The 27757-nt window shown below is 42.8% G+C and overlaps 1 protein-coding gene across 2 annotated transcripts in view; it reads left to right on the top strand.

The window, feature by feature from the left end:
- The window catches only part of LOC149142837 (protein OSB1, mitochondrial-like), a 317711-nt gene that overhangs the window by 50704 nt on the left and 239250 nt on the right, over window positions 1–27757 (top strand). For both annotated transcript variants that reach the window (XM_089453294.1, XM_089453293.1), the window contains exon 2: window positions 12027–12162. In XM_089453294.1, the coding sequence (XP_089309420.1) occupies window positions 12027–12162 (136 nt within the window). The remainder of the gene's footprint in view (window positions 1–12026; window positions 12163–27757) is intronic.

Below are 27757 nucleotides of genomic sequence, written 5' to 3'. Positions count from 1 at the left end.
ATTCATGAATCATATGACATACTCAAGTCTCATTATTGAATTATTCATACATACCATGAGATTCGATAAAAAAATTAAAAATTAAAAACCAATAATGAAATATTCAAATACATTGATTCGATTTTGATTTTTGATTTTTTAATTTTATTTTGGGTCTTATTAGACAAATTTAAAGGGGGATGCCTAGAAGCACCCTTTTTGAAGGGGGACGCCCAGACGCACCCTTTTTGGGGAATCTAGACTCCCACACTGAAGGGGGACCCCTAGACGCACCCTTTTTGGGGAGTCTAGACTCCCACACTGAAGGGGGACGCCCAAACGCACCCTTTTTGGGGAGTCTAGACTCCCACACTGGGGAAACACACCCCCTTGCGTCTCCCTGAGACTCCCCAAAAAGGGTGCGTGGGGAAACACACCCCCAAGAGACTCCCCGTCTTGGGTGCGAGGGGTGTGTGCACCCAACCTTGGGGGACGCATCCTCGTGGAACACTGGAAAAAATCTGTTTTGTGCCCATTCATATGCATTATTCTATACTCTCATTTGTGCCCATTTCAACTCCATTTGTAACCATCTATGCCCATTTCTAAACTCCAAAAACTTGTACGCCCATCTTCCATCACCATTCATGGTTTTTTCCTTGATCACATGATAGTTGTTGTTGAAGAATGGGTAGCCATTATAAGGGGTTCCTATTTATCAATTTTTGTTGAGCAAATACATGTCTTGAACACCTAGTTTTGACCTTGAGATCTCAATATGTGTCATGTTTTTGGATGTTTTAGTTGAAACCTCTGCAAATATTAATTTGGATTTTGAAATTATCCAAGACAATATAGAAACCATCATTAATGATATGGTGGTTGCTATAATGGACTCAATGTAAACAACCCCAAAGTCAGTATGCCCAAAGTGCTAAGAAATTGCTTAGTGCTGAAGAAGCTCTATGATGCGCTGGAAGATGTAGTTGGAATGTGACACATAATGCACAAGTCTAATCTGTTGGAAGGTGTAGTTGGAATGGGACATATGGTGCATGAGTTTGATATACCTCATCTACTTTATTTATGAGCCATGGTGAAAGAAATGCTTAGACTCTACACACTTGTGCTAGTTGATCTTCCTTATCTATCTTTGGAGAATTGCAATATGTTGGGCACAAAATCCCTAGAGGCACTTGCCTCTTAATTAATGTTTGTCTATTGTAGAAAGGCATAACTTGTACTTTGATAGACAGTTCAAAGGTAGATGAGGACAATGTTTGTTGGTTTGATTGTGAACATTGAATCTGTCTTTTTATAGCTAGTACCTAGCGGGATGAGAAAAAAATTCAATTGTGCTTGAAATTTGACTAGTTGTTTATAAGCCAACCCACTAGATAAGTGACGAAATAAACCATAAATGCCTACATATGTGAGCCATAACCTCCAAAATGTTGACATTATGCCCTTATAGGGCTCCAAATGCCATGTCATGGTGTGATGAGGTATGAAAAGGTGTTATAGTGCTGGGTTCATCCAAAAATTGAAGAATATCCCTCAAATCTACCTCAAATCCTCCTCTGGGGTATTGAGTCTAGGTGGGGTGCCATCATGTCATCTCCATGGGTCTCCAACTGTTAAAATAATGCTTCTCCAAGTGCAAGTCTCTCATCTGCGCTCTAAATCAAGTCCCGCCCATTAGATTGTGTCAAGGCCAACCTGGGGGCATGCTGGGTCTAGTTGTGTCATCATGAAGAATCCTCTATGCTAAGTCAAAGTAGACCAACATCCTGGATCTTGAGGGTGATCTATGGCATGCAACACTTGTTCATGTCATTAGGAGGCTCAACTCTCTCAACGCTGCATCTTATAAGCTATCTATCTCTTTGAAGAGGCTTGGGTACTTGTGGAGTGGGTGCCCTCAAGACCTGAGCTGTTGTGGGCCACCTGGCAAAAACAACATGAACTCAAGTGAAAACAACCATCCATCAAAGACTATGCATCTAAATGGACCAAACTTCAGTGTTAAGGGCATATTGATACTTCAAGTAAGGATCACCTTTTGATATCTAACTAGACCAACTCATGTAAAGGTGTTCCCTATATTGATAGAGGTGGCTAATGGTAAACCCAATTAGGTGCTTCCAACATTGAAGGGGAAGTGACAATTCCAAGGTCAACCCCTCAATCAATAGATCTTAGTGTAAATACATGATAATGGAGGGGAAAAGGCTTAATGGCCAAGTGCCATGGTCAAGGATATTTGTTGATGGGGAGCCCACATCCTGAGTGTATAATACTATGAATCTATGGAGGGAGCAATCGTGGAGGCATAAGTTACCTTGCTCGGCTTGCTTTTTTCACCTATCTAATGCACCTTTTACTTCTTGATATTGCTTTGTATTACAATGCATAACTCAAGGGTTAGAACTTGCTCTCTATGACGTACCATTTATATCACCCCTTAAGATGAGACATTTCATCTCTCATCAGGGTTGGGACATGCAAGGGTTCCTTTTGATGTAAAGGAGCATCATGTGCTCAGGAACTAAGTGATGGCTAATGAGGAGGGTAGAGCTCATGCTAGGCTTTGTCCCTTGAGCTAACTTATGTCTCGGCCATCTTTTGCTTTTTGATTTTTTTCTTGTTGTTTTAATGTAGCCATATTATGCTTTTGTATTCTTTTAGCTGCAATAGTTTTCTAGCCCTACTCAAGGAGTGTGGACATGTGGATGCCAAATCCCAATGGACCAATGACAAGTTAGATCTGAAGAATGGAGGTGGTATACGGGGCTTGTAATGTGTGCTGGAAAGTGTCAAGTATGGTGTAAGGGATAATGAACACACTATCTCAATTTGGGGTTCCCAAGTAGTCCCTCTCCTATAACCCTAAGGCCTCAAGGGAGGTCCCACTGGACTAGGGCTAAAAATTGACCCCTCTGGTAAGGTGAGAGAACATATTTATAGTGTAATATTCCTAATTAGCCATGGCTAATTGGAATATTCGATTTGCCCAATTTTTGCCTTCTATAGTTATTTATAAATAAAAAAGTGAGGACGGGGGACATAACTCACTTTAAGAATAAAAAGTCACTTCCTAGTAGCACAACGTTGTGACTTAAGGAGGAGCCAAGGGGGCCAAAGGGGGACGCAGAAATGGGGCCCACGTAGACACATGGAGGGATTGCGTAGGAGGGAAGAACACATGGCAAGAGGGGAATCATGCAGGAGGAAGTGAGCCTAGGGATTGTGAGAGACAGAGGCTATAAAATAGAGGGGAGCTCCCTCATTTTGGATCATTTAGTTATGTGCATTTTGAGTTAGTCGTTTCGACTTCTGAGCACGCTGGCTGTTTAGCTAGTCTGTAGCACTGTTTAGTGCATTGAGTGCTTCCGTTCGGAGATCTCACCCTTAGCCCCAGGGGACTTCGAGTGCCTGCTCGGGCAAGGTATTTCCATCGGTATTTCAGTAGTAGTTTTATCAGCATTTCAGCAGCAGTTTCATCAGCATTTTGGAGGACTGCGCATTACTTGAGAGGGACACAGTTCTTTTTGGTTGTAGTGCTGGATTGGGGTTTTGCAGGTGGATTCATGCTGGGAGATTGAGCAGGGGTCCAACTCTTGTCTCATTGGAGGATTTTTGGCAGGGTTTCAGGCAGTGTTTCAAGGAGAGTTTAGAGGGGTTTCCTTCAGGGGTAGCGCAGGGCATTGAGGAACTACGCAGAACCCCAAGAGGGTGTTTTTTGGGGGTCGGCCATTCCTGGAAAGCTTTCTGGGTTTTTCTAGGTTTCTTGAGTAGAGCCCGAATCTAGAGTTTCAGCGTTTTCCGAGAAGGGGAGCAGCCCCAAATCATCATTTGTTTCCTAGCAGCAGCAGCACATCAGCAACATCCATGCTGAGAGGTCATTCTTGTCATTCTGAGAGTATTTCTTCAATTGCCTTGTGCAAGTCGAGGTGCCATCTGTCTAATCAGTGAATCACCTCTTGTATTCATTTTATTGCTCAGTATAATAAAATGGCTTAGCATTTCTAGCTGCATTTCTTGTGTATCTACTTATATTTCCGGTTTACATTATTATATGCTGTTCCACTGTTATTTTATCACTTCTGGGTTATTATATCATTTGCATATATTTGGTTGGAGTTTTTGCTGGGGTTTGAGGAATATTTTGGGTTAGGAATATTACAGTGGTATCAGAGCATAGATTTGGCTCAGCCTGTGGAGCTAGCAATCTATGACACCAGGGGAAAAATCCTACATTTGTTACATAGGTAGGAGGTACAAAGACACTGGACGTAGGTTGGAGAATACCTACGGGGAGGGAGACTCTGTTCCTGTGGTGGACGCAGAACAGGTGGAGCCTATGGTAGACGCAGAATAAAGAGAGCCAGTAGTGGACGCAGAACAGATGGCCGATGAGGACGAGAAGAGATTTGTGGATATGATCCTCAAATCAATGCAGGATCTGTCGAGGTAGATTGAGGTGATGGGGCAGAGATTCACGGCAGTAGAGGCCAGACAGCGTGAGAGCCCACGAGTTTTTCAGATTGGTGAGGGATCAGGTGCATCCCATCACTTGCCAAAGTAGCGTGATACTGCGCAGCAGGTGGCCTCACATGCCCCTACACGCTCTACCATGCCCACTTTCTTAGGAGCAGACACGGGCGACGTAGCCTAGCAGGAGGTAGACCTTGGACATATGGGCGATTATTTTGCAGAGTACCAGGCCTATGGGCAGGAGTTCAGGGAAGCCATCTCATTCATAGATTTTGTTAAGCTCCAACGGGATAGCAGACCCCGTGACCATCACAAAGGGTATCGACATTACCATGATGGCGACATTCACCGTGCAACGAGTAGATTCCACTTGCCTACGTTTGATGGCTCATCAAACAGTGCGGCAAAGTCTTGGGTGGAGAAGCTTGACATTTATTTCTAGCTTAACTAGATGTCGGAGGCAGAGGCCATCAAGGTAGCAACATTGCATTTGGATGGCGAGGCCCAGGATTGGTGGTTTCATAGAATGGTTACACTGGGACACTCCACAGTGACGACATATGCCGAGTTTACCAGGAGACTGATGGAGCGATTTGATTGGAGGGATCCAGAGCAACATTTTGTTGAGCTGACGAGGCTCAAACAGACAGGGAGCCCAGAGACCTACATTGCAGATTTCTTGAGGGTCTTCGTGATGGTGCCAGACCTATCCACGGCACGGAGGGTCTATATGTATGTTGAGGGGTTAGCAGAGCCACTTCGGGGTTTAGTCCGATCCACTAAACCGGCTACACTCCAGGATGTTATCAGCAGGACTCGAGACTTACAGGATGTCTTACCCAGGACCCGGACACCTTACCCCCAGAGATAGACTTTTCAGTCTAAGGGGAAGGATGTGAGGATTCCTCCTCCAAAGGGGAATCCAAGATGAGTACAGCTTGATGACGATGCCAGGAGGGAGCTGAAGAAGCAGTTGTGCTTCACATGTCAGGAGTCGTGGGCACTGGAACATAGATGTGTTGTTGGCAAAGCACAGTCTATTGAGGTCTTCTCCGAGAGCAGTGGAGAAGAGGATGACAAGGATGATGTGGGGGCAGGAGATAGCCATGCCATACAGGGACCTTTGCCACCTCCACAGCCGGCAGCAGGTGGTGCATGTTTTGCATCTACCGGAGGGGCCCTTGCAGCATTGCGAGGAGTTCCCAAGTATCTGATGCTATGCGTACGGGGGACAGTACGTGGCCAGCGAGTATCAGTTTTGGTGGACAGTGGGGCGACCCACAACTTCATCGATGCCCAGATGGTTGAGCGGAGAGGTATACAGACAAAGAGCTTCGATGGGTTTTCAGTCTTGGTCCCATGAGATCAGACCATGACGTGTGCTCGTTATGTTCCAGAACTTTCAGTGACGATGGGCACCTACACGTTGACTGACCACTTTTTCGTGGTCGATATTTCGGACACCAACATGATACTGGGTGTTCAGTGGCTTATTACTCTAGGGAAGGTCACGACGGATTGGAAGACCCTAGAGATGGAGTGGGATGATAAGAAGACAGGGAGGCATGAGAAGATACGGGGACAACACACATATCTGCCTCAGACTGTGTCGGCTCATCAGATGGAGGCAGTCTTTCAGAAGGGAGACATAGAATGGGCAGTGGAGTTGCGTGCATCAGAGGCAGGGACTACAGGGCAGAAGGTACATCCAGAGATCCAGTCCATCCTTGATTGGTATGCCATAGTGTTTGGAGAGATTCCACCAGGACAGCCACTGGATCGGGCGTTTGAGCACACTATCGAGCTTGAGCAGGGCATCCAGGCAGTGATTACTACCCCCTATAGGCATACCAAGGCGTATCGGGACGAGATAGAGCAGGCCATTCAGGAGTTGCTGGCTCTTGGGCACATCCGACCGAGCATGAGTCCTTTTGCTTCTTCTGTGGTGTTGGTGAAGAAGAAGGATGGTACATTGAGGATGTGCATTGACTACAGGGCCCTGAACAAGAGGACACTGAAGAACAGGTACCCCATACCCAGGATCGATGAGTTGAGAGGAGCACGGTTCTTCTCAAAGATTGATTTGAGATCAGGGTACCATCAGATTCGTGTGAGGGAGCAGGACATTCCCAAGACCGCCTTCATATGTCACTATGGGCACTTTGAGTTTTTGCTGATGCCCTTCAGGCTAACCAACGCCCCAGCTACATTTTAGTCTTGCATGAATCACATCTTCTGTAGTCACTCGAGGAAGTTTGTGTTGGTGTTCTTTGATGATATACTCATTTACAGCAGGACGTGGAAGGAGCATCTCTAGCATATTGAGACAATATTACGCATCTTGGAGGAGCAACAGTCCTATGCCAAGCTCTCCAAATGTGAGTTCGGGTTGACGAAGATGTTATACTTGGGACACATCATTGGAGTGGACGGAGTGAGGATCCACGAGGAGAAGATTAAGGCCATCAGAGATTCGCCGGAGTCGAGAAACGTAAAGGAACTTCGAGGATTCATTGGCATTTGTATTTACTACCGGAAGTTCATCAAAGGTTTCTCACAGCTTGCTGCACCCCTGACAGATTTGATGAGGAAGGGGGCATTTAGTTGGTCGGATACAGCACAGCGAGCCTTTGACAGGCTCAAGGAGGTTATGAGCAGTTGCCCAGTGCTTGCATTGCCAGATTTTACGCAGCCATTTGTTTTGGAGTGTGATGCGTCGGGAGAGGGGATCGACGCAGTATTGATGCTGGGAGGTCACCCTTTAGCCTTTGAGAGCCGGAAGCTCCTTCCGCACGAGAGGTTGTATTCTATATACGACAAGGAGATGTTGGCCATCATGCATGCATTGGCTAAGTACCGACAGTGTTTGGTGGGGAACAGGTTCAGGTTGAGGATTGATCACAATAGCCTCGAGTTCTTTTTGGAGTTGAAGCAGTTGCAGGAGAGGCAGCAGAAGTGGATCAGCAAGATCCAAGCATATGACTTTGACATTGAGAATGTCAAGGGTAAGAACAACGTGGTAGCAGATGCCTTTTCACGTAGACCAACCACTTTGTCTTATGAGCTTGGATACAGATTGGAGGGCTCGACTCTTAGTAGAGTACTCCAAGGACAGGTTTGAATGTGAGGTTCTGGATGGGCAGGTGGCAGATGACAGGTACAGGGTGGTCAATGAGATCATTTATTACAAGGACTGAATCTTCTTGATTGAGGGGTCTCAGCTCAAGAAGAAGATACTCCAGGCATCACATGATTCACCGTTGGCAAGACATCAGGGGTTTACCAAAACCTACAAGGCCGTTAGGAAGAGGTATTCATGGAGGGGCCTCAAGGAGGACGTACTTCAGCACATCCGAGAGTGCGATGTTTGCCAGAGGAACAAGGGAGAGATGAGCCATCCCACGAGATTATTGTAGCTTCTTCCAATTTTGGAGGGGAAATGGGAGAGTATTTCGATGGACTTCATCACAAGGTTGCCCATGGTATAGGGCGAGGATTGCATCTTTGTCGTTGTTGACCGAATGACAAAGTACGCACACTTTTTTGCCATATCCGCACACTATACAGTAGCACAGGTGGCAGAGCTGTTCTTTAGAGAGATCTTCAGGCTACATGGTCTTCCTAAGACCATCGTCGGTGATAGGGACAACGATTTCATGGGCGGGTTTTGGTAGGAGCTTTTCCGGTTGGTGGGGACGGAGTTAACACCGAGTACCAGTTATCACCCACAGACGGATGGGCAGACAAAGATAGTTAACAAGTGGCTAGAGGGCTACTTGTGTAACTATGTCAGTGGGCAACGACGAGCATGGTTGAGGTAGCTACATCTAGGGGAGTACTGCTACAATACTTCACATCACATGTCCATTGGTATGTCACCATTCTGTGCTTTATATGGTTATCGTCCTTTATCTTTTGCTGACGCGATGTTTGGTGATAGCAAGGCTCCTAGAGCCAAGATATGGATCCAAGAGAGTTAGGATATTCTCCGAGCTCTCAAGGATAACATGGCTACAGTACAGAACTAGCAGAAGCAGTACGCCGACAGGGGTCAGGTGGAGAGACAGTTCGAGGTAGGGGACATGGTCTACCTACGGTTACAGCCATATCGACAGTCGTCACTAAAACAGAAGGGGGCTGAGAAGCTTAAGCCCCGCTTTTATGGGCCGTACAAGGTGATATGCAGAATTGGATACGTTGCATATGAGTTGGAGCTGCCCCAAGGCAACAAGATACATAACGTTTTCCATGTATCATGCCTAAAAAAGGCATTGGGGTAGCAGGTGACAGTGACATATGAGCTACCACCCATGGATGACGAGGGGCATTTGGTATTGTAGCCGGAGGCTATCATTGATACCGGGGAGAGGCATTTGCGGAGCAGGACGGTCCGGGAATTCTTGGTGACGTGGAAAAATTTGTCGGATGAGGATGCCACTTGGGAGAGTGAGAAGATCTTGCAACATCCATCACTTCAGTTGCTTGAGGACGAGCAACATGTTGCCGGGGGAGATTGTAATATTCCTAATTAGGCATGGCTAATTGGAATATTCGATTTGCCCAATTTTTGCCTTCTATAGTTATTTATAAATAAAAAAGTGAGGACGGGGGACATAACTCACTTTAAGAATAAAAAGTCACTTCCTAGTAGCACAACGTTGTGACATAAGGAGGAGCCAAGGGGGCCAAAGGGGGACGCAGAAATGGGGCCCGCGCAGACTCATGGAGGGACTGGGCAAGAGGGAAGAATACATGGCAAGAGGGGAATCACGTGGGAGGAAGTGAGCCTAGGGATTGTGAGAGGCAGAGGCTATAAAATAGAGAGGAGCCCCCTCATTTTGGATCATTCAGTTATGTGCATTTTGAGCTAGTCGTTTCGACTTCTGAGTACGCTGGCTGTTTAGCTAGTCTGTAGCACTGTTTAGTGCATTGAGTGTCTCTGTTCGGAGATCTCACCCTTAGTCCCGGGGGACTTCGAGTGCCTGCTCGGGCAAGGTATTTCCATCGGTATTTCAGCAATAGTTTTATCAGCATTTCAGCAGTAGTTTCATCAGCATTTTGGAGGACTGCGTAGCACTTGGAGAGGGACACAGTTCTTTTTGGTTGTAGTGCTAGATTGGGGTTTTGTAGGTGGATTCATATTGGGAGATTGAGCAGGGGTCCAACTCTTGTCTCATTGGAGGATTTTTGGCAGGGTTTCAAGCAGTGTTTCAGGGAGAGTTTAGAGGGGTTTCCTTTAGGGGCAGCACAGGGCATTGAGGAATTGCGTAGAACCCCAAGAGGGTGTTTTTTGGGAGTCGGCCATTCCTGGAAAGCTTTCTGGGTTTTTCTCGGTTTCTTGAGTAGAGCCCGAATTCAGAGTTTCAACTTTTTCCAAGAAGGGGAGCAGCCCCAAATCATCATTTGTTTCCTAGTAGCAGCAGTAGCACAGCAGCAACATTCACGCAGAGAGGCCATTCTTGTCATTCTGAGAGTATTTCTGCACTTGCCTTGTGCAAGTCAAGGTGCCATCTGTCTAATCACCTCTTGTACTCATTTTATTGCTCAGTATAATAAAATGGCTTGGCATTTCTCGCTGCATTTCTTGTGTATCTGCTTATATTTCCGGTTTACATTATTATATGCTGTTCCACTGTTATTTTATCACTTCTGGGTTATTATATCATTTGCATATATTTGGTTGGAGTTTTTGCTGGGGTTTGAGGAATATTCTGGGTTGGGAATATTACATATAGTCAATATTGGTCAATCTTCCAGATCATCCCTTCAAAACAAACAAATATAAGCACCCAATTGCAAAATGATCAAAGTACTTGTTGAACAATAGCCCACCTTCATCCAAGTGGTAATGCCATATGGGTGAGAAGTATATGGCTGATGCAAATGGTGGAGGCACATGGCATATCATCATCAAATAATGGATGTCAGGGCCTGCTGGCTGGCTGGCTGTCAATGTAGGAGGAAAATTTTCTCCTATGGGGTTACCCATTTTGGTGGGTAACAGGTCCTTTTCGTCTTTCAATAAAGTGACTTATAATATATTTTTTCCCTTAGTCACTTTTTAATTAATTCCCTAATATTTAATATTTTTTAGCCTATGGGGATTAGCTAGGCTACTGAGATGGTCTCTGCTATGGAGTTCCAGAAAAAGGGAGATTACACCTTTACAAGGCAGATGACAGAAAATTTCATGAGGGATTCCAAAGACATTCTCTCACAGACTCTTTCTGAGAGTCCCATTCTCATTCCCACGTGCTTTGTCCTTCTTCCCTAACCTGTCCCTTTGCTAAAGGCTACGATTCTTTGGTTCCTCTTTACCCTGAGATGAAAAGGGTCAAGTGGGTTACATTTCTTCTTTGAATTCACAAATGCTTGGATCTGATCTGAAGTATAGTGAAACTGGAGTTAAAGATTCTGCAGTGGCTCTTCTCCGAGTCTTCCTGCTGGTTCTCCGGTTTGCACTGTGTCATTTATTTCGTGGTTGGCAATCTTGGATTAAATGTAGTTTAGCTATTCTTCTTATGCCATTTGATGAGGCACTTGTGCTGATTGTTCATGTTGGGCTCCTCCAGACTTTGGAGGGAGGGCGTTTCTGCATCTTGTGTAATGAGGATTTCATGCATGGTATTCTTAGCATATAATGTGTGGAGTGTCTACCTGAGTCACATTTCCAGGACTGTAATGCTTACTTCAGTTAATTCTGTTTGTGCTACTTCGGTAACTCTCTTCACAATGAGCTCCCTTGGAGCAATGTGGTTGTTATGCCTTCGATTCCCATTGATGTTTATGTGAGCAGCTCATCTTGTCTTCTATTGCGGTGATCTTTACATTCCTGCTGTTTATTCTTTTATTTCTGCACATACCTATTGATTTTTCAGTAGAAATCCTTTCATTTCCAATGGAATTAGCGAACATCTTTAAGAACTTCATGACTGTCATTCTATATCTGCTCGTATTTTACAGTTTACTACATGCTAGCTGCTCAAAAGGAGGGAGCACCACCCTTGTGAAAAAATTAAAGAGGAATTCTCCAAAATCTCTCCATAACTTGATACATATTTGGAGTCTCTTCATGGGCTATGGTCAAATCATTCTAAGAGGCCACAAAATCTCATCAGCCACCCTCAACAAGTTTCCTTATTCATCAAGAACAGCCAGGCATTCAAAGATCTTCGTGCATCATGATTAAAATTTTAAATATTGGATGTTTTACTATCTTCTTAATGACATTTTTGGGAGAGGGGGAGTTATTAGTTTCTCAGTTCCAGATTCACAGACAGTTCAAGATGATGATTGTTCCTCCTCATTTATATGAACTCATTTTCTCCATCAAATTTTGTAAATCATGTAGCTCCACTTTACTTTTGATTTTGAAATCATGGCTTTTGCTGCATGCTAGAATCTATGTGGAGTAAACTGATTTGTTATACTTTCTGAGTGTTTTATTAATTACAGATTCATCCCAACTTTAAGATGGATCTGCTGTAACTGTGATGTTGTTTGGAGTTATTTTGTAGCCGTAATTAATGAGCATCTTTCGTGATCTACAGGTTTACCTTGGTATTTTGGGATGAGCTAGCAGAAACTGCAGTGCAGCATCTGAAAAAAAGTGATCAAGTGTATGTCTCAGGTTACATTTGTTTACAAACAACAGAGGGTGAAGATGATAAGGCACAGAAAATTAAGGTTTACTATGACTTAGTTCTTCTTCGTCTGGCATATCTGATAGGAAGTTTAAGCAAGGTTTTATTTTATAAATATTTGCAGTTCCATTGAGTTTCTTCTGTTGAAATGGGGAAACTGCAGCGCAGCATCTGAAAAAAAGTGATCAAGTGTAGGTCTCAGGTTACATTTGTTTACAAACAACAGATGGTGAAGATGATAAGGCACAGAAACTTAAGGTTTACTATGACTTAGTTCTTCTTCGACTGGCATATCTGATAGGAAGTTTAAGCAACGTTTTATTTTATAAATATTTGCAGTTCCATTGAGTTTCTTCTGTTGAAATGGGCTTTATGTATTCATATTGTTCTCAGTCTCTAAGGAATTCATTTGGGTAGCTTTAACCCCCTATATATTGAAACAGCAAGTGCTAAAATCCTGTACTATCGCAGAGAAATTTTTGCGCTAGCTTTTCCTTTAAGTCACTAGGGTTTCAATACAATTTCCTATGTTGTGTACAGTGATATAGTTGTGATACAAAAATGTAATAACAGTACTGTAATAATTTCAACAATGTAGTTCAACAGTTTATCAACAAATAGAGATCCAATGCCACCCAATGTGCTACAACAAATTAGGAAATATAACAGTGCTTCAACAGAGAGTAAAACTACCTATAATTCGATAGCCCTATATTTCAGTTCATGCCTTCAATTAGCTTTGGTACTTCTTAAATAAAACGTTGCCTTTAAATTCCAAACTGAGTTCTGTCTGCAATAAACCCTAGGAGCTGCAGCTATGATTATGATCTTCAGGAGAATACGAATCTGCTGTGGGAAAGGACTACAGGGAGCCTCGCTCAGCCTTCAGAAGTTCGGATTCTGTCAGTGGAGACCTTCAACAACCTTTGACTTGCCTCAGGATCAGTCTTCACTTCGACCTGCTACGGAAGAGCCTCAGGGTCTGCGACCTGTTCCAGGGTACTTTGGGGAGTTCAAATCTGATGCTAGGACTTCGAATCAACCTTCAGAGAATGCGGATCACCAACAGAATGTGTTCGTCCACCCAGAATTCGTCCTATGCACTTCAAAAGCCACAGAGTAAGTCACAGGAGACCCTTACTTCAGTCCTTCACTGGTCTCAGGGTATTCTGTTTGCTCCAGAGATAAGTACAGAAAGAATGTGTACAAATCGTTTTGAATTCGGTTTACTTGCAACGGATTCCAGCAACAGAAAAATTAAAGAGAGTTCGATTAGTGCTTTATCTTTAATTCTAGAATTCGATCTCCTCAGAAAGTAGTACTCCTTGCTGTGTCCAAACACAAACAAGATAGAAAAGGATTGATCAACTAGGGTGGAATCTTTCACCACCAAAATTGATAGGATAGAAGGGGGTCTTAAAACCCTTAGATCTAATGCTCAAGAAGACAAATGAATTGTTCGATACTTGATGATGATTTGATCTCAACTCCTCTCTTATTTATAGATTTCTCCATGGGCTTCAACATGTGAGGGATTGTGGGTGCAACCCCTAGTTTTGGGTTCTTTTGCCCCAAATTGGGAAAAAATGGTTTTTTTACCCCTTTACCAACACTGTAGGCTCCAGGGTCGGATAGGCTATTTCATCCCTCATTATCCGTCAATTTGAAGTGGAGATTATAGTCCCCCCTTCCCGAAATTACTTGCCCTCAAGCAATTGCGCATTTGGGTGCTGTAAAATTTGTTCTCCTTCCCATGTGGCGTCCTTCTCTGGTAAATTCTTCCATCTAATTAGGAATTCTGGAATTATTTGTCCTCTTAACCTCTTTTCTCGTATGTCCATGATTGTTTCTGGAAGCAATTCCAGTTGTCCCTCGTCGTCTAATGGTGGCAATTCGATAGAGGTGGTGACATGCTGTCCTGCAACCTTCTTGAGACACGACACATAAAAAGTGTTATGGATTCTGTTGTTGCTTGGTAATTCTAACTCATATGCCACTTCGCCAATCTTCCAAAGAACTTTGTAAGGTCCATAAAACCTTGGTTTCAACTTTTCTGCACCGCTTTTCTTGAGTGTAGATTGTCTATAGGGATGCAATCTCAAGAAAATGAGGTCTCCCACCTCAAAACTACATTTTGTTCAATGCTGGTCTGTATACATCTTTCGCCAATGTTGAGCAGCTTGCATATTTTCCTTGAGTACCCTAAGAATGTCCCGACTCTCTTGTATCCAGTCTTTAGCAATTGGTGCCTTGTTGTCTCCAAAAATCCTATCGATAAAGGATGGTGCATCATACCCATATAGTGCTCTGAAAGGTGTCATCCTAATGGATAAATGGTAAGTGGTATTGTAGCAATGCTCCCCAAGGTACAACCATTTGATCCATGTTTTTTGCTGACCTGTCACATAATTATGTAAGTACCCTTCAATCCACTTATTCACGATTTTTGTTTGGCCATCTGTTTGTGGGTGGTAACTAGTGCTAGTGGTTAATTTTGTTCCCACTAGCCTGAAAAACTCCTGCCAGAATGCACCCATAAACCTACTATCTTGATCATTGACTATAATTTTGGGTAGTCCATGGAGCTTGAAGACTTCTTTGAAAAATAGTTTTGCTACTTGTTTGGCTGAATAATCAGGTGAGATTGCAAAGAAGTGTGCAAATTTTGTCAACTTTCCCACCAAAGTGTAGATATAGTCTTTGTCTTGTGCTTTAGGTAGCCATGTGATGTGTTGATGTTAAATTTTGATAACAATGGTATGTTCTATGCTTAGCACAATTACTTCAATGCTCCTTTAACAACCTAGTGACAATTTCCAATAGCAATCACATTGATAGTAAAAGTAGATAGAACATGAAACAAAAATGCAGAAGACAAGCCAAGACATGAGGACACTAGATTTGGTGGATGCCAAAGAAAAACCCCAATGTGGGGAAAACCTTTTGATCAAATCTTCTTATTATTATATCAAATATTCAATAGAGAGAAAGAGTACAAAAGTCAAATTGACTTGCCAAAAGATGATCAAAACAACTCTATGAAAGTTCTGCAATACTGTCCCAGTCAACAACAGTCAAATCAGCCTTAACCAAAAAGTCAAAGATGGTCAATGCAATAGTGAAACTTCTCCTTTGAAGCTCGGTCAAAGGTAGTCAAACTTGGCCTCCGGTGGTCAAAGTCGGCCCAAAATAGTGATAAAATCTGCAGTCAAACTTGGTCAACATGCGGTCAAACATGCTTGCAGTCAACGCAAGTTAAAGTCCTCCTTTTGCCTTGGTTCCGCTGCCCAGAAATGCGGCCTACTAAGATAGAAATCCACACAGAAAATCGAATTCAAAGGATGCCTAGAAAGTCAAATTCAACTTTGGTCAAACTTCAAAAATTTCTGAGATTTTCAGCTGTGCAATTCTGTCCTGTAATTTGACCTCCTTGTGCCACACGTGGGAGAGAGAGAATGCCCAATGTTGTACGAATCAATTAGAGAAGGAGAGAGAATGTGTGAGTGATGATGATGCCAAATGAGGTGAGAGGTCACTTGTATTTATACAAGTCGTTGAGGGTGAAGGGTCATGTCCATTAGACTTCATGAACCTGTTACCTCTCAAACTAGTAGGAGACCTAAAGGGGCTCCCTAAAGGGCAAATGCTAGACCAAGGGCAACAAACCCATTTAGCCCACTGTCACCTCAGCTAAGGCTCCCCTACTATTTATAAACTTTCAACGATGGGAGGAGACCTGGTATATTATTGAGTCACCAATGAAGGATAAATCAATGAGTGGATATGGAGTGACCCAAAAGATCCCTTTCTAGAAGAGGTTGAAGGATAGAGCTTGCTTGCTTTCTAAGCAAGGTACAATGTCTTCTAGGAGAAGGATGGGAGGATTTGAGGGTTAGGTTTAGGGAATATGACTTGTGAAAGAGTTTCCCAATCCCTAAAATCCTTATTGAAATTGGTATCCCGGATGGTTCTTGAAGAATTGTCTTTTCAAAGGAACGGGACCACACAAGACCAAGTGGACCCAACCTAGGTTAGGAGGTAAAATTTTAGCAACCAATTATGTTCTTAACCCAGGCAAGGAGGGGGAAGGATCAAAGAAAGAATATTCACTTAAAGGTGTTGAATTGATCCTATGAGGCACTAGCCTTGGGGATACTAGGGCAAAGTTTGATCTCGAAGCTAGGGCTTGGCTTTTCTCACAACTCCACCGTTAGAATGGCTTCAAAATTGGAGGAGGCCTTGGGGAGACACCAACACAGGAGAGGCTAGGAGATCAAACTTTTTGGAGGGCTATCTTGTCGGGAAAATGATGCCCTAGGTGACCCAACTTGGCTAGACCTAGGAAAAGGTGAAAAGGAATTGATTTTAGGTGACCACCTCTTGGTAGATCAATGCCTTAGTCTTGGGAGAATGGAGTCTATGATAAATATGAATGAGGACCTTTGGTTCTTAGTCAAGGAGGCCTCAAGACTACTTTGCTAGCCTTCTAGGTCAAAGAGAAGCAATCTTGCAGCTTTTATACTTCGATGTGAAAAAGGTGATGGCTTATTAAGATGAATTAGTTGATAGAATTACCCCTAGGAGATTTCATTCAAATTACATGGCCCATACATTGAGAGATGCTATATAGAGACAAAATTCCACAATTTAAGCAGTAAATGCATGCAGCAATTAGCCCTAAAAATAGCGAAAATCCGAGTCCAATGTATATGACAAAGTAAAATAAGAATAACATTAAAAGCATGCACTTACATGTAATAGAACATATCAAACCATCCACAATTTGACAATAGAGAAGCTCCAAGATAAGATAAACCAAATCGACACATCAAAATTCATCCATAAAGCTCCAATTCATCCTCCAAGAAAAAGTGTGAAATTCTCAAGAGAGAGAAGAGATCCAATCCAAAGTGATGATGATCAAATGAACTCATCTCACTTGTATTTATACACTACTGAGGAGTTCGAAATTCGAATTAGTCTCCTTGGCCTACTTAAGCCATAAAAATAAAAGAATATGTTAATAATCTAACTTTTGGTGACAAGCCCACCAAACTAGCTCACAAATGAAAGAATAAGCCTCTTAAGAGGTCAAATGATAATCTATGCATGTCGTAGGGCCCTCTAAGAGGCGTGATGAGGTCCATGGGTGCCATAATGAAGAGTAGGACCCTCAAAAGTGATGGACAAGGGGTTGGCCCCTTGTTCTCTAAACAATAAACCTGTGGTGCTCTTGATGGGTTTGGGGGCACAATAATAACCTCATGGGTCTCCAAATGAGTTGAAGATGCTTGTAGATTATCTACAAGGGCTCTGATGATGGTGTAGTGGATGCCACATCCTCCTACAATTCTTGGGTTAGTTGCCAAGTGCATGGTACATCTGTGGGGCCGGCTGAACATAGGTGAACTAAGTGCATCTTCCTCCTCCAATGGGAGTATCTCGAGCATCTCTGACCATCCTCGGGGATCCATGGAGTGCTGTCTACTGCTGTGGAGGCCCATGGCTCTCAACACACCCTACATGTGTCAATGTAGCCCTCTGGAGGATTAGGACCCCGTATAGGGAAACCAAACCCAAGATGGAGACCATCTGCAATCCTGCATAAGATCCAGGCATCCCCTAGCTTTCCAGTACAACAAGTCATTAGAGAAATCGAGTAAATGAGCTTACCAACCATGGATCATAGGCGGAGACTTCATAATGGCCTGGAATTATGGCCCGCCCTTCCATAATGTGCTTCGGGATGTGCCAACGTCTCCTAACTCCAAGTGGGGTTAACCAAGTATCCTATTAGGTGTTTTCTACTTCTAAAGGGGATAATATGTCCAAGGTACATCCTTCAAAAGGTGGTGGCATGTGATAGATAGGTTAATGAAGTAGGGGATGAGAAGTGGCAACCTTGGGCCACATGTTGGGGTACAAGAGTAGCTAATAAAAAGGAAGCCCACACTTAGGTTTATAATGTATAGGAGGGAGAAATCGTGGTACATGAGGTGCCCCGACCTTGATTTTTCTGCCCTTATTTATATGCCTTTTTCTTTTTTATGATTTTCTTTGGTTAACTGCTTGGGGCTCAAGGGTTAAGAGCATGATGCACAAGATATAGCAATGAATACCCCCTTTTAAAGTAGGGTGGTTTATGGCCCACTAGGGGTTGGGACAATCATGGGTTCCTATATGATGAAGGAGGCTCGTAGAACCTGTGGGAACCAGGGTGATGGCCATGATGATGGGGTAGAGCTCATGTATTGGCTTTTGCCTACGTGCTAAATGTTTTTGTCTCGACCATCTTTTGCATTTTGTTGTACATTTTCCTGTTGAATGTGGCCAAATATGCTTTTATGTTTCTTTTTTGCTGCATCAACCTCCAGGCATCATTCTAGGCCTGACCCAAGGTGTGGGCAAGGGGAAGGGGCAAGCTAACCCTATGTGGACCCAGTGGAGGAATGTGGAACCATGCGGGAGAAATGATGAATGTGGTAATAATGCGTGGAAAGGGGCAATATAAGTGGATGAGGGAGCGGGACCACGCAACCAAAATCAAGGTTTCATGTGAAATACCATACCTAAAGCCAAATGATCAGTAAAAGAGATCCCACGGGGCTAGAATGCAAGGTTAATATCAAAAAGGGGTCTAGGGGACAAGGGCACAAACCTAATCCATTCTTTCCACTAGATCCCCCCATTAATCCATGCCCAGAAGTGTCCATGATAGGCAAATACAATACTCAATTATAAAAAATGACAAGGCATACCTTTAGGTTTGGGAGGCCCACCTTCAAACATACGATCATGGCAGATGGGCGAGGGACCACATGGCTGGCTTAGGTGGCAGAGAAATGGCACAAACGAGCTGGCTGGTGGCTGCAAGGGGTTGGTGGTTGCCGAATGAGGACCATCTTAGAGAAATATTTTTCTCCTAGGGATATCACCCACAAAATGGTGGGTAACAGAGCCTACATGATAATGTGGCCGACCTGAACAATTTGCACATGTGTGGGCATAAATTCAAAATCACACTTCTGCTTGTCCAAATTTGATGATCTTTATATCAATTTTGGTCCTCTCGAAAAGAGTAATGTAATGCAATCATCATCTCCATCAAATGAGTTGTCCCAAGGTGGAATTTGGCCCTAGTTTCCAATTTTAACACTCCCTCTCAACTAGGGAGAATTCCACCTACCAATCCATCCATCATCGATCATTATGCCATCCTGTCATCATGTACCATCTCTGTTTCTCATCTCATCTTTGCTCTACTAAAAACTGATATGAATAATGAAGAATCGATCGAGAGTGAGTCACAAGACCTTACCACTCTCCATTGACAAAAGTCAGTCTTGATCTCATAACAAGTTGTTGAACACCATGCATCCTAGACATAGGGAGTACGACAGTACATGATGCATCCATCGGTAATGTTATGGTCCCTATCCACGTTTCCCAACTCATTGGCGAGATGAGAGGTACTTCCCAGGAGTCCCATACTACATGGGTAGGATGTATGCTAGGGCATCAACAAGAGAAGGTGAATCACTCATCCTATGTATATGTCAATCGTAGGGGAAGGTGAACCACTCATCCTATGCATATGTCAATCATAGGAGAAGGTGAACCACTCATCCTATGCATATGGAAATCGTAGGGGAAGGTGAACCACTCACCCTGTACACAACGCACTAATAGGGGAAGGTGAACCACTCACCCTATGGTCGCTCATAGCTCCAAGTACCCCAAGCCCCCAAGAGCTCCTAGAGCTCAATGTCCAAGTCAAGCGAGACCCTCATGGGAGGGTCTTTCCATGTCTCCAAGTCTCTCTCGGAAGGCTAAGAATTTGACCTTCCCTAAGGGCTTTGTGAGGATGTCTGTGACTTGCTCATCAGTCCTGATGTGTTGGAGCCTTATTGCTCCCCGTTGTACCATATTTCGGATAAAGTGGTACTTGGTATCAATGTGCTTGGAGTGGTAGTGGAACACAAGATTCTTTGAAAGGTGAATCCCACTTTGGTTGTCGCAGAAAATCACGGTGGTATCAAGTACGTCCTCAAATAGCTCACTAAAGAGCTTCTTCAACCAAACATCTTTAAAATAGACCATACTAGCTGCAATGTATTCGGCCTCGGCGGTGCTTAGAGCAACCGATTTCTGCTTCCTGCTCATACAAGAAATTGAAGCAAACCCCATTGCAAAGCAACATCTAGACATGCTCTTACGATCCACCACACTGCTAGCCCAGTCAGCGTCAATGTATCCATGTAGCCTCAAATTCCCGACAGTGTATCTCAATCCATAGTTGATTGTGCCATAGAGATATCTCAAGAGATTCTTAGCAGAAATCCAATGCATGTGATGAGGCTTGACCATAAATTGACTCAATGTATTCACAACGAAGCATATGTTTGGATGAGAGTTTACCAAGAACATCAGGCCCCCCACAAGTTGTCGATAGTCAGAAGGGTTTGCCAATTCTGGCCTAGCAACACTTCCACATAGCTTCTTGAAGTTGAGTTTCGTCGAAGAAGACACGAACTTGCAATCCACCATCCCACATCTCTCGAGCAACTTCACAATGTATTTTCCTTGAGAAAGGAAAATCTCACCTAGCTTTTGCCAGACCTCCAAGCCTAGGAAGTAGTGCATCAGACCTAGGTCCTTCATCTTGAACTCGGAAGCCAACTCCCTCTTGCATTGATAAATGAGAGGGTCTGCACCTGTCAGAAAGAGATCATCCACATAAAGGACCAAAATGAGAGGCATGTCCTTTTCAACCTTGAAGTATAGGTTAGGATCAACATCGCTCCTTGTAAATCCCAGCTTCATAAGATAACTATCAATCCTCTCATACCAAGCCCTAGGGGCTTGCTTCAACCCATAGAGGGCTTTCTTCAACCTGCATACATGTGTCCTTCGATCTTGTACTTCGAACCCCTGAGGTTGTTCCAAGTAGACTTCCTCCTTAAGCGAGCCATGCAAGAAAGAAGTCTTAACATCCATTTGGTGTAGGCTCCATCCTTGAGAGGCAGTGAGAGCTATAATGGATCGGATAATAGTATATTGGGCAACCGGTACAAATATCTCGTCATAGTCCACTCCTTCCTTTTGAGATAAGCCTCGAGCAACGAAACTGGCTTTATATTTTTCAGCACTCCCATAAGCTCCATGTTTGATTTTGTAAAGCCATTTAGAAGTAACCACAAACTTGTCTTTGGGTCTAGGAATCATGTTCTAGACATCATTCTTCATGATAGATTCATATTCCTCATTCATCGCATCCTTCCAGACTTGATGCTTTACAACTTCTTCGTGTTGAAAAGTGTAACTAGATTCGGTCTTCATAATGACACATGTAATTGTGATTTTATGTAATTGATGCAAAGAAGAAAAATAAAATTATTATTGTAATGCTTATCTCATGGGTTTCATTAGCAAGGAAATTTATTTTTAGGTAAGGCTCCCATTGTGAGCCCTTAGGATTGGTCATAAAGTCAAATTGAGTCAATGTCATGTATGAAGGACCCTTCTTGGGCATGTTACATATTTGAATGAGTCATTAAAAGAATGAAAAGGCCCTCCAAGACCAAGCTAAAGCATCTCCTTCAACTCAGTTTCAAGATGGAGTAATGGATCTACACCAAAGGACATGTTGGCTCACCCACAGTTTAGGTCAACTTGTTTGATGGGCAAACCATTATAAATAGGGCAGCCCAGTCTCATTTCAGAGACAAAATTTAGGTCAAGAAGTCTTCAATAGGAAGTGCGAGAATCAATAAGAAAGGAGTCTCAGAGCCAGCGAAGAAGAAGGAAGGAAGATCGAAGTTGTTTGGGTCTGTTTTTAGGGTTGATATCACTCCACACATGCGAGATTGCAAAACTGTCTACTACAGAAAAAGGGCTGAGGCATTTCAGTCATCTAGGTAACTGAATTGGGAGAAGGACAAGTCAAAAGAGAAGTCGAGTAAAGCAAGGAGTCTCTATCCTGTAGGAATTTACAGGGTAAGTTCCTCAGATAGAACACCAAAGGACACCGCTCACAACCAGATTGCAGATCAATACACCAGTATTTTTGACGTGGTTAAAACCCTCAAAGAGGGAAACAGTCCACAGCCTGAGCCAACGCGGCCACTTCAGGCAATTTATTAATAAAAGAATGAAAATTTACATATGCTTCTCTCATGCACGGATTACCCTACAAATGACCCTCCATGCGCTTTAAATAGAAATCATGGACCAATCGGGTGTCAAGCCACGGATCAAGTGTCGGTAATACTGAGGAGAGAATGAACCGTCGGATCACTACATATCGTGACCGTCGGATTGTAAGTTACAAAATGTACAACGGTAAAGAAACACACTTTACCTAACTCTATACCTAACTCTATACTAGACCAAGTTGTACTTAACTATTTCCTATGTGTCGGAATATCCTAACATCCCCCCTTAAGAACAACTTGGGGTAGGATTGAAGGATTTACAAATATGACACAATAGGAGAAGGAAGGAGGCACTAGAGCCTATCCCCCCTTAGTGACAACTTCCTGAACTCCAACCATAAATCGAAGTTTAGTGAAATTCGCCACTGTGAGAGCCTTTGTGAAGATGTCTGCAACTTGATCATCTGTTGAACAATATTGCACTTCAAGAACATGGTCGTGAATGAGCTTTCTGATGAAGTGCATGTGCAGTTCAATGTGTTTGCTGCACTGATGTTGGACTGGATCTTTGCATAGTTGAATGGCACTTTGATTATCACACCAAAGTGTAGTCGGATGCTGCTGCTGAAAGCCAAACTCTGACAAGATCTGACGAAGCCACAAGGCTTCCTTACTAGCTTCTACGGCACCACGATACTCTGCTTCTGCTGATGAAAGAGAAATGGCAGCTTGTTTCTTACAAGCCCATGTAATAGGTCCTGAACCAAGAGTGAACACATAACCGGCAGTAGACTTTTGATCATCAGGGTCACCAGCCCAATCAGAATCAGTGAAACCAACCAATAGAGGAGCTGCTTCGGCACTGTAATGAATCCCAAACTGAACTGTACCTCGAACATAACGAAGTATTCTTTTAGCTGCTTTCCAATGACTTTCACGTGGGTTTTGCATAAACCGAGCAACAAGGCCAACAACAAAGGAAAGGTCAGGACGAGTATGGGTTAGATACAAAAGTTTTCCTACAAGTTGACGGTATAAGGTAGCATCAACTTCAGGAGAAGTACAAGTGACTGAAAGTTTGACTCCAGACTGAAAGGGAGAAGGGGCTGGCTTACAGTCTTCCATGTGAAAGTGGCGGAGAATATCACAGGCATACTTGGACTGAGAAAGGGAAATACCTTCCTTGGATTGCAAGACTTGAAGACCGAGAAAATAATGTAAGTGTCCTAAGTCTGTCATTTCAAATTTCCTTTTAAGGTTAGACTTCACATGGTTTATAAGGTTGGGATCACTACCGGTAAGGATAAGATCATCAACATAAAGAACAAGAATGATAAGAGACTTGCCCACTTGCTTGGTGTAGACAGTATTGTCAGAATGACACTTAGAAAAGCCAGATTCTAAAAGAAAGCTATCCATTTTAGCATACCAAGCTCGAGGAGCTCTCTTGAGACCATAAAGGGATTTCTTAAGCCGACATAGAAGGCTGGAGTTTGTTTTTATGAAGCCAATGGGTTGTTCCATGTAGATTTCTTCATGCAAGTCCCCATGCAAGAAGGCAGATTTTACATCCATCTGATGGACTTCCCATTTGAACGAGGCAGCAAGGGAAAGAACAAGACGGATAGAGTTCATTTTGCCAACAGGGGAGAAGGTTTCAGTGTAGTCAATGCCTTCAACCTGTGAAAAACCTTTAGCAACAAGACGAGCTTTATGTTTATCAACTTTCCCATCTGGTCCATACTTGGTTCTGTAAACCCATTTGCATCTAACAAGTTTTCGTCCCTTTGGTAGAGGAACAAGATCCCATGTATCATTTACCAATAATGAATGATATTCTTCATTCATAGCTGCTTCCCAATCTGGATGGCCTGAAGCTTCTGCAAAGGTGTCAGGATCATAATTTACTGGAGCTTGAGCCAGTAAAGAAGAAGCTCTGTCAAACTAAGAATGTGTGCGTCGCTGATCTGTAGGATCACCGGCAAGATCACTTGCTGCATCTCGAGTAGCACGAACCCATTTTGGAAGCTGAGGAGCTGAAGGAGGATCCTGAGATGGTGGGGGAGGATTGTCATCCTCACTTTCATCATCTGAAGAAGAAATGTTTTCAAAAGTAGAAGAGATAGGAAGAGGTGGCACATCCGCCGGACTAGGCTCGCAGGCCGATATATTTTCATCAAATTTTACATCTCTTCTAATGATAACATTTTTGGACTTAAATGGAATAAGTCTATAGCCTTTGACATCTTCAGAATATCCAACAAAAGTACATTTTTCACTCTTAGGTTCTAAAGCTTTATGCTTTTCATCTGGAATATGGGCCCATGCTTCACTTCCAAAAACACGAAAGTGACTTACATCTGGTTTGATTGAGCTCCATGCTTCTTCTGGAGTGATATTCTTTAAAGCCTTAGTAGGAGTGCGATTTATTATGTAATTTGCACAGTTAATTGCTTCTGCCCAAAAACTAAGACCAAGTCCTTTAGATTGTAGCATACAATTAGCCATTTCCTTTAAGGTGCGATTCTTCCTTTCAGCTACACCATTTTGTTGTGGAGTATATGGAACAATATGTTGCATTTGAATTCCATTCTCAGTGCAATAGTTGATGAATGTGTTTTTAACATATTCTCCGCCATTATCAGATCTTAGCTTAAGAATTTGATGTCCAGATTGTTTTTCAACAAAGGCCTTGAAGGCCAAAAATGTGTTAAATACTTCACTCTTGAGTTTTAAGAAGTATACCCAAGTGCGTCTGGAGAAATCATCAATGAAAGTTAAGAAATACTTGCAGCCAGAGAATGACACAACTGGAAGTGGACCACATAAATCACTATGCACAAGCTGTAAAGGGGCTGAGGCGTGCCAAGAGGCATGTTTTTCAAAACTGTCCCGATGATGTTTTCCGAGTACACATCCGGAACAAACACCATCTCTGCAAGATACCATAGGAAGACCTGTCACCATATTTTCTTTACATAGATGCTGAAGGGAGCGATAGTTTAAGTGACCAAATCGCTCATGCCAAAGTTTGCTCACTTCATCGTTATGAGCAACAAATACTGAGGGAAGATTTGATGACCCAAAGTTGTGAAACTTATACAACCTTGTAGAATCATCAGCAATGCCAGTAGCTAAAATCTTTTTAGGATCTCTTAGGTCCTTGATTACAACATCATGAGGTGAAAATTCAACGATTTTACCTTCACCTGAATGAGTTATCTGATATACAGATAGAAGGTTGCAGGATAAGGTTGGAACACATAATACATCATTAAACTGACCGTTGTCTAGATGAACAGTTCCAGTCCCTACAACACTAAGAGATCTATCATCACCAACATATATATGTTTGGTGTTACAATCATTTAAAGAAGAAAACATGGTTTTGTTTTTGGCCATGTGATAAGAAGCTCCAGAATTAATGAGCCAGTCATGAGAATGAGAAGAAGAAGATACATTTAATGCATAACTAGACCGAGATGATTGACAACCACATGCAGAAAGTGCCATTCCTGAAGATGAAGTTGAAGTTGAAGAATGCTCCACATGGATGATATGTTTCTTCATCGCTGCTTCCAAGGCTTCCATCTTCTTAAAGCATTTGGATTCTAAGTGGCCATCTCGATTACAAAAGTTGCAATGTCTATCAATCTTCTTCCATTTGTTTTTATTTGTCTTATCATTTTGTTCAAATGATTTTTCATTTTGAGGCTGAGATTGCTTAGGACCCTTGTTTGGTTTAGGACCATTCTTTTTAGGATATGACTTCTTAGGATTCTTTGAATTTGGTTGCTGCTGGGCGGCTAACGCTTTCTTGGAAGAGTTTCCAAGATTAAGAAGACCAAGGTGTAAGAGTTTTTCTTGTTCTCTTATTAAAGAATCACAAAAAGAGTCAAAGGAAGGGGACTTATAGTCTGTTCCTTGAGAAATGAAGGCTTCTCTTGTAGAATGGAAGGTGGAAACAAACACAGAGTAGGTTGGTCCCAACTTTGTAAGAATGGAATAGATAAGGTTACTATCTTCTTTCTTAACTTTAACACCTTCCAAGAGATATCTAAGGGTCTTGAACTTGGACAAGAAATCTTCAATGCAAGAAAAATTATTAGGGTCCAATGTAAGCAACTCATTTTCAAGTTGATGGGCTCTAAGTTCATTTTTAATCCCAAAAACTTTATTGATTTGTTTCATTGTTTCATCAGGAGTATGAAGTTCTGCAATATGGAATCTAAGATCTGGAGAAATAGACATCCCTATCAATCCACGTGCTTGATCTTGCCTATTTTCTCATTTAGCAGCTTTATCTTCATCCTTCGGTTTCTTTTCATGGCCTGAGGCTATTTTGTAGAGATCTTTACTTCTAAGTAAATCCTCAATGTAGGACAACCATTGGAAGTAGTTAGTGCTGTCAAGGGTAACTTGGTATTGACTTTCCATTTCAACGGAAACTGAAGCTAAAGATGCTGAAAATAAGTGTTCCAATGGATATATCTCGAAAAGTTAGGCTGGTTTAAAAAAAACGGCTCTGAAAACGGCTTCCGGATGAAGAAGTTTTGGCTTTTTGAAAAAAAGTTGATGAAGTTGCCGACGAAGTGCGGGAATGTGCGGAAATGAAAAAGTCCGCCCCCACAAAATGGAGACTTGAACCCAAGACCTCTACTCTCTTAAAATAGCTTTGAACCAATTGAGCTATACAAAAAATTTGAGAGAGAGAGAGAGGGGGGGTGCTTTGGGTTGCGTGCTTGCTTTGAGAAAGCTCTTTTTCCCTACAAAACAAAAAATACAAAACCCAACATGGAGATGCAAAGAAAACGAACCTTGCAGCTCGAAGTTAGCTTTAGCCGAAAAACTAAATATTTTAAAAAATGAACCTTGCGGCTCAAAGTTAGCTTTAGCCGGAAACTAAATATTTTTCTCAATGTTTCTGATTTTCCGAGATCACACTAAGGCGCAGGGAAAAGAGCATATGCATGAGAAAAATCCTTCCTTTCTGTTTCTTATTTGCCCAGATCGCACAGAGTCGCAGGGCAAAGAGCATACGCAGAAATGAAAGGTATAGATACGGTAATAAAAAAGGCTAAATAAACCGAAACCGAAATAAACAGAGTGAAAATAACTGTAAACTGCAAATAAACACTGTATACCTCCAGATCTTAAAAATGACACAGCTAGGGCTACCGGAAACCTTTTTGAGTGAAACGAAAGGGGTTCCTCACTGGAACAGATGCTCCCAACACAACAGAGCAGTCCTCTCGGCCCGAAAGCAGTCAGAAACAGTAGATCTAGGAAACGGCAGTCGGATGCAGTTCTACCGGCTTCAGATTTGGATCACCAACGGACGCGGGCCTCAAATAGCTCTGATACCATGTAGGAATTTACAGGGTAAGTTCCTCAGACAGAACACCAAAGGACATCGCTCACAACCAGATCGCAGATCAATACACTAGTATTTTTGACGTGGTTAAAACCCTCAAAGAGGGAAAC

The sequence above is a fragment of the Pinus tabuliformis genome, chromosome X (assembly GCF_031772625.1).
Source record: "Pinus tabuliformis cultivar Carrire ecotype Pingquan chromosome X, CPIR1, whole genome shotgun sequence".
Classification (NCBI taxonomy): Eukaryota; Viridiplantae; Streptophyta; class Pinopsida; order Pinales; family Pinaceae; genus Pinus; species Pinus tabuliformis.
Note: the sequence above shows the minus strand (reverse complement) of the source record. Positions and strands in the feature narration are given on the sequence as shown.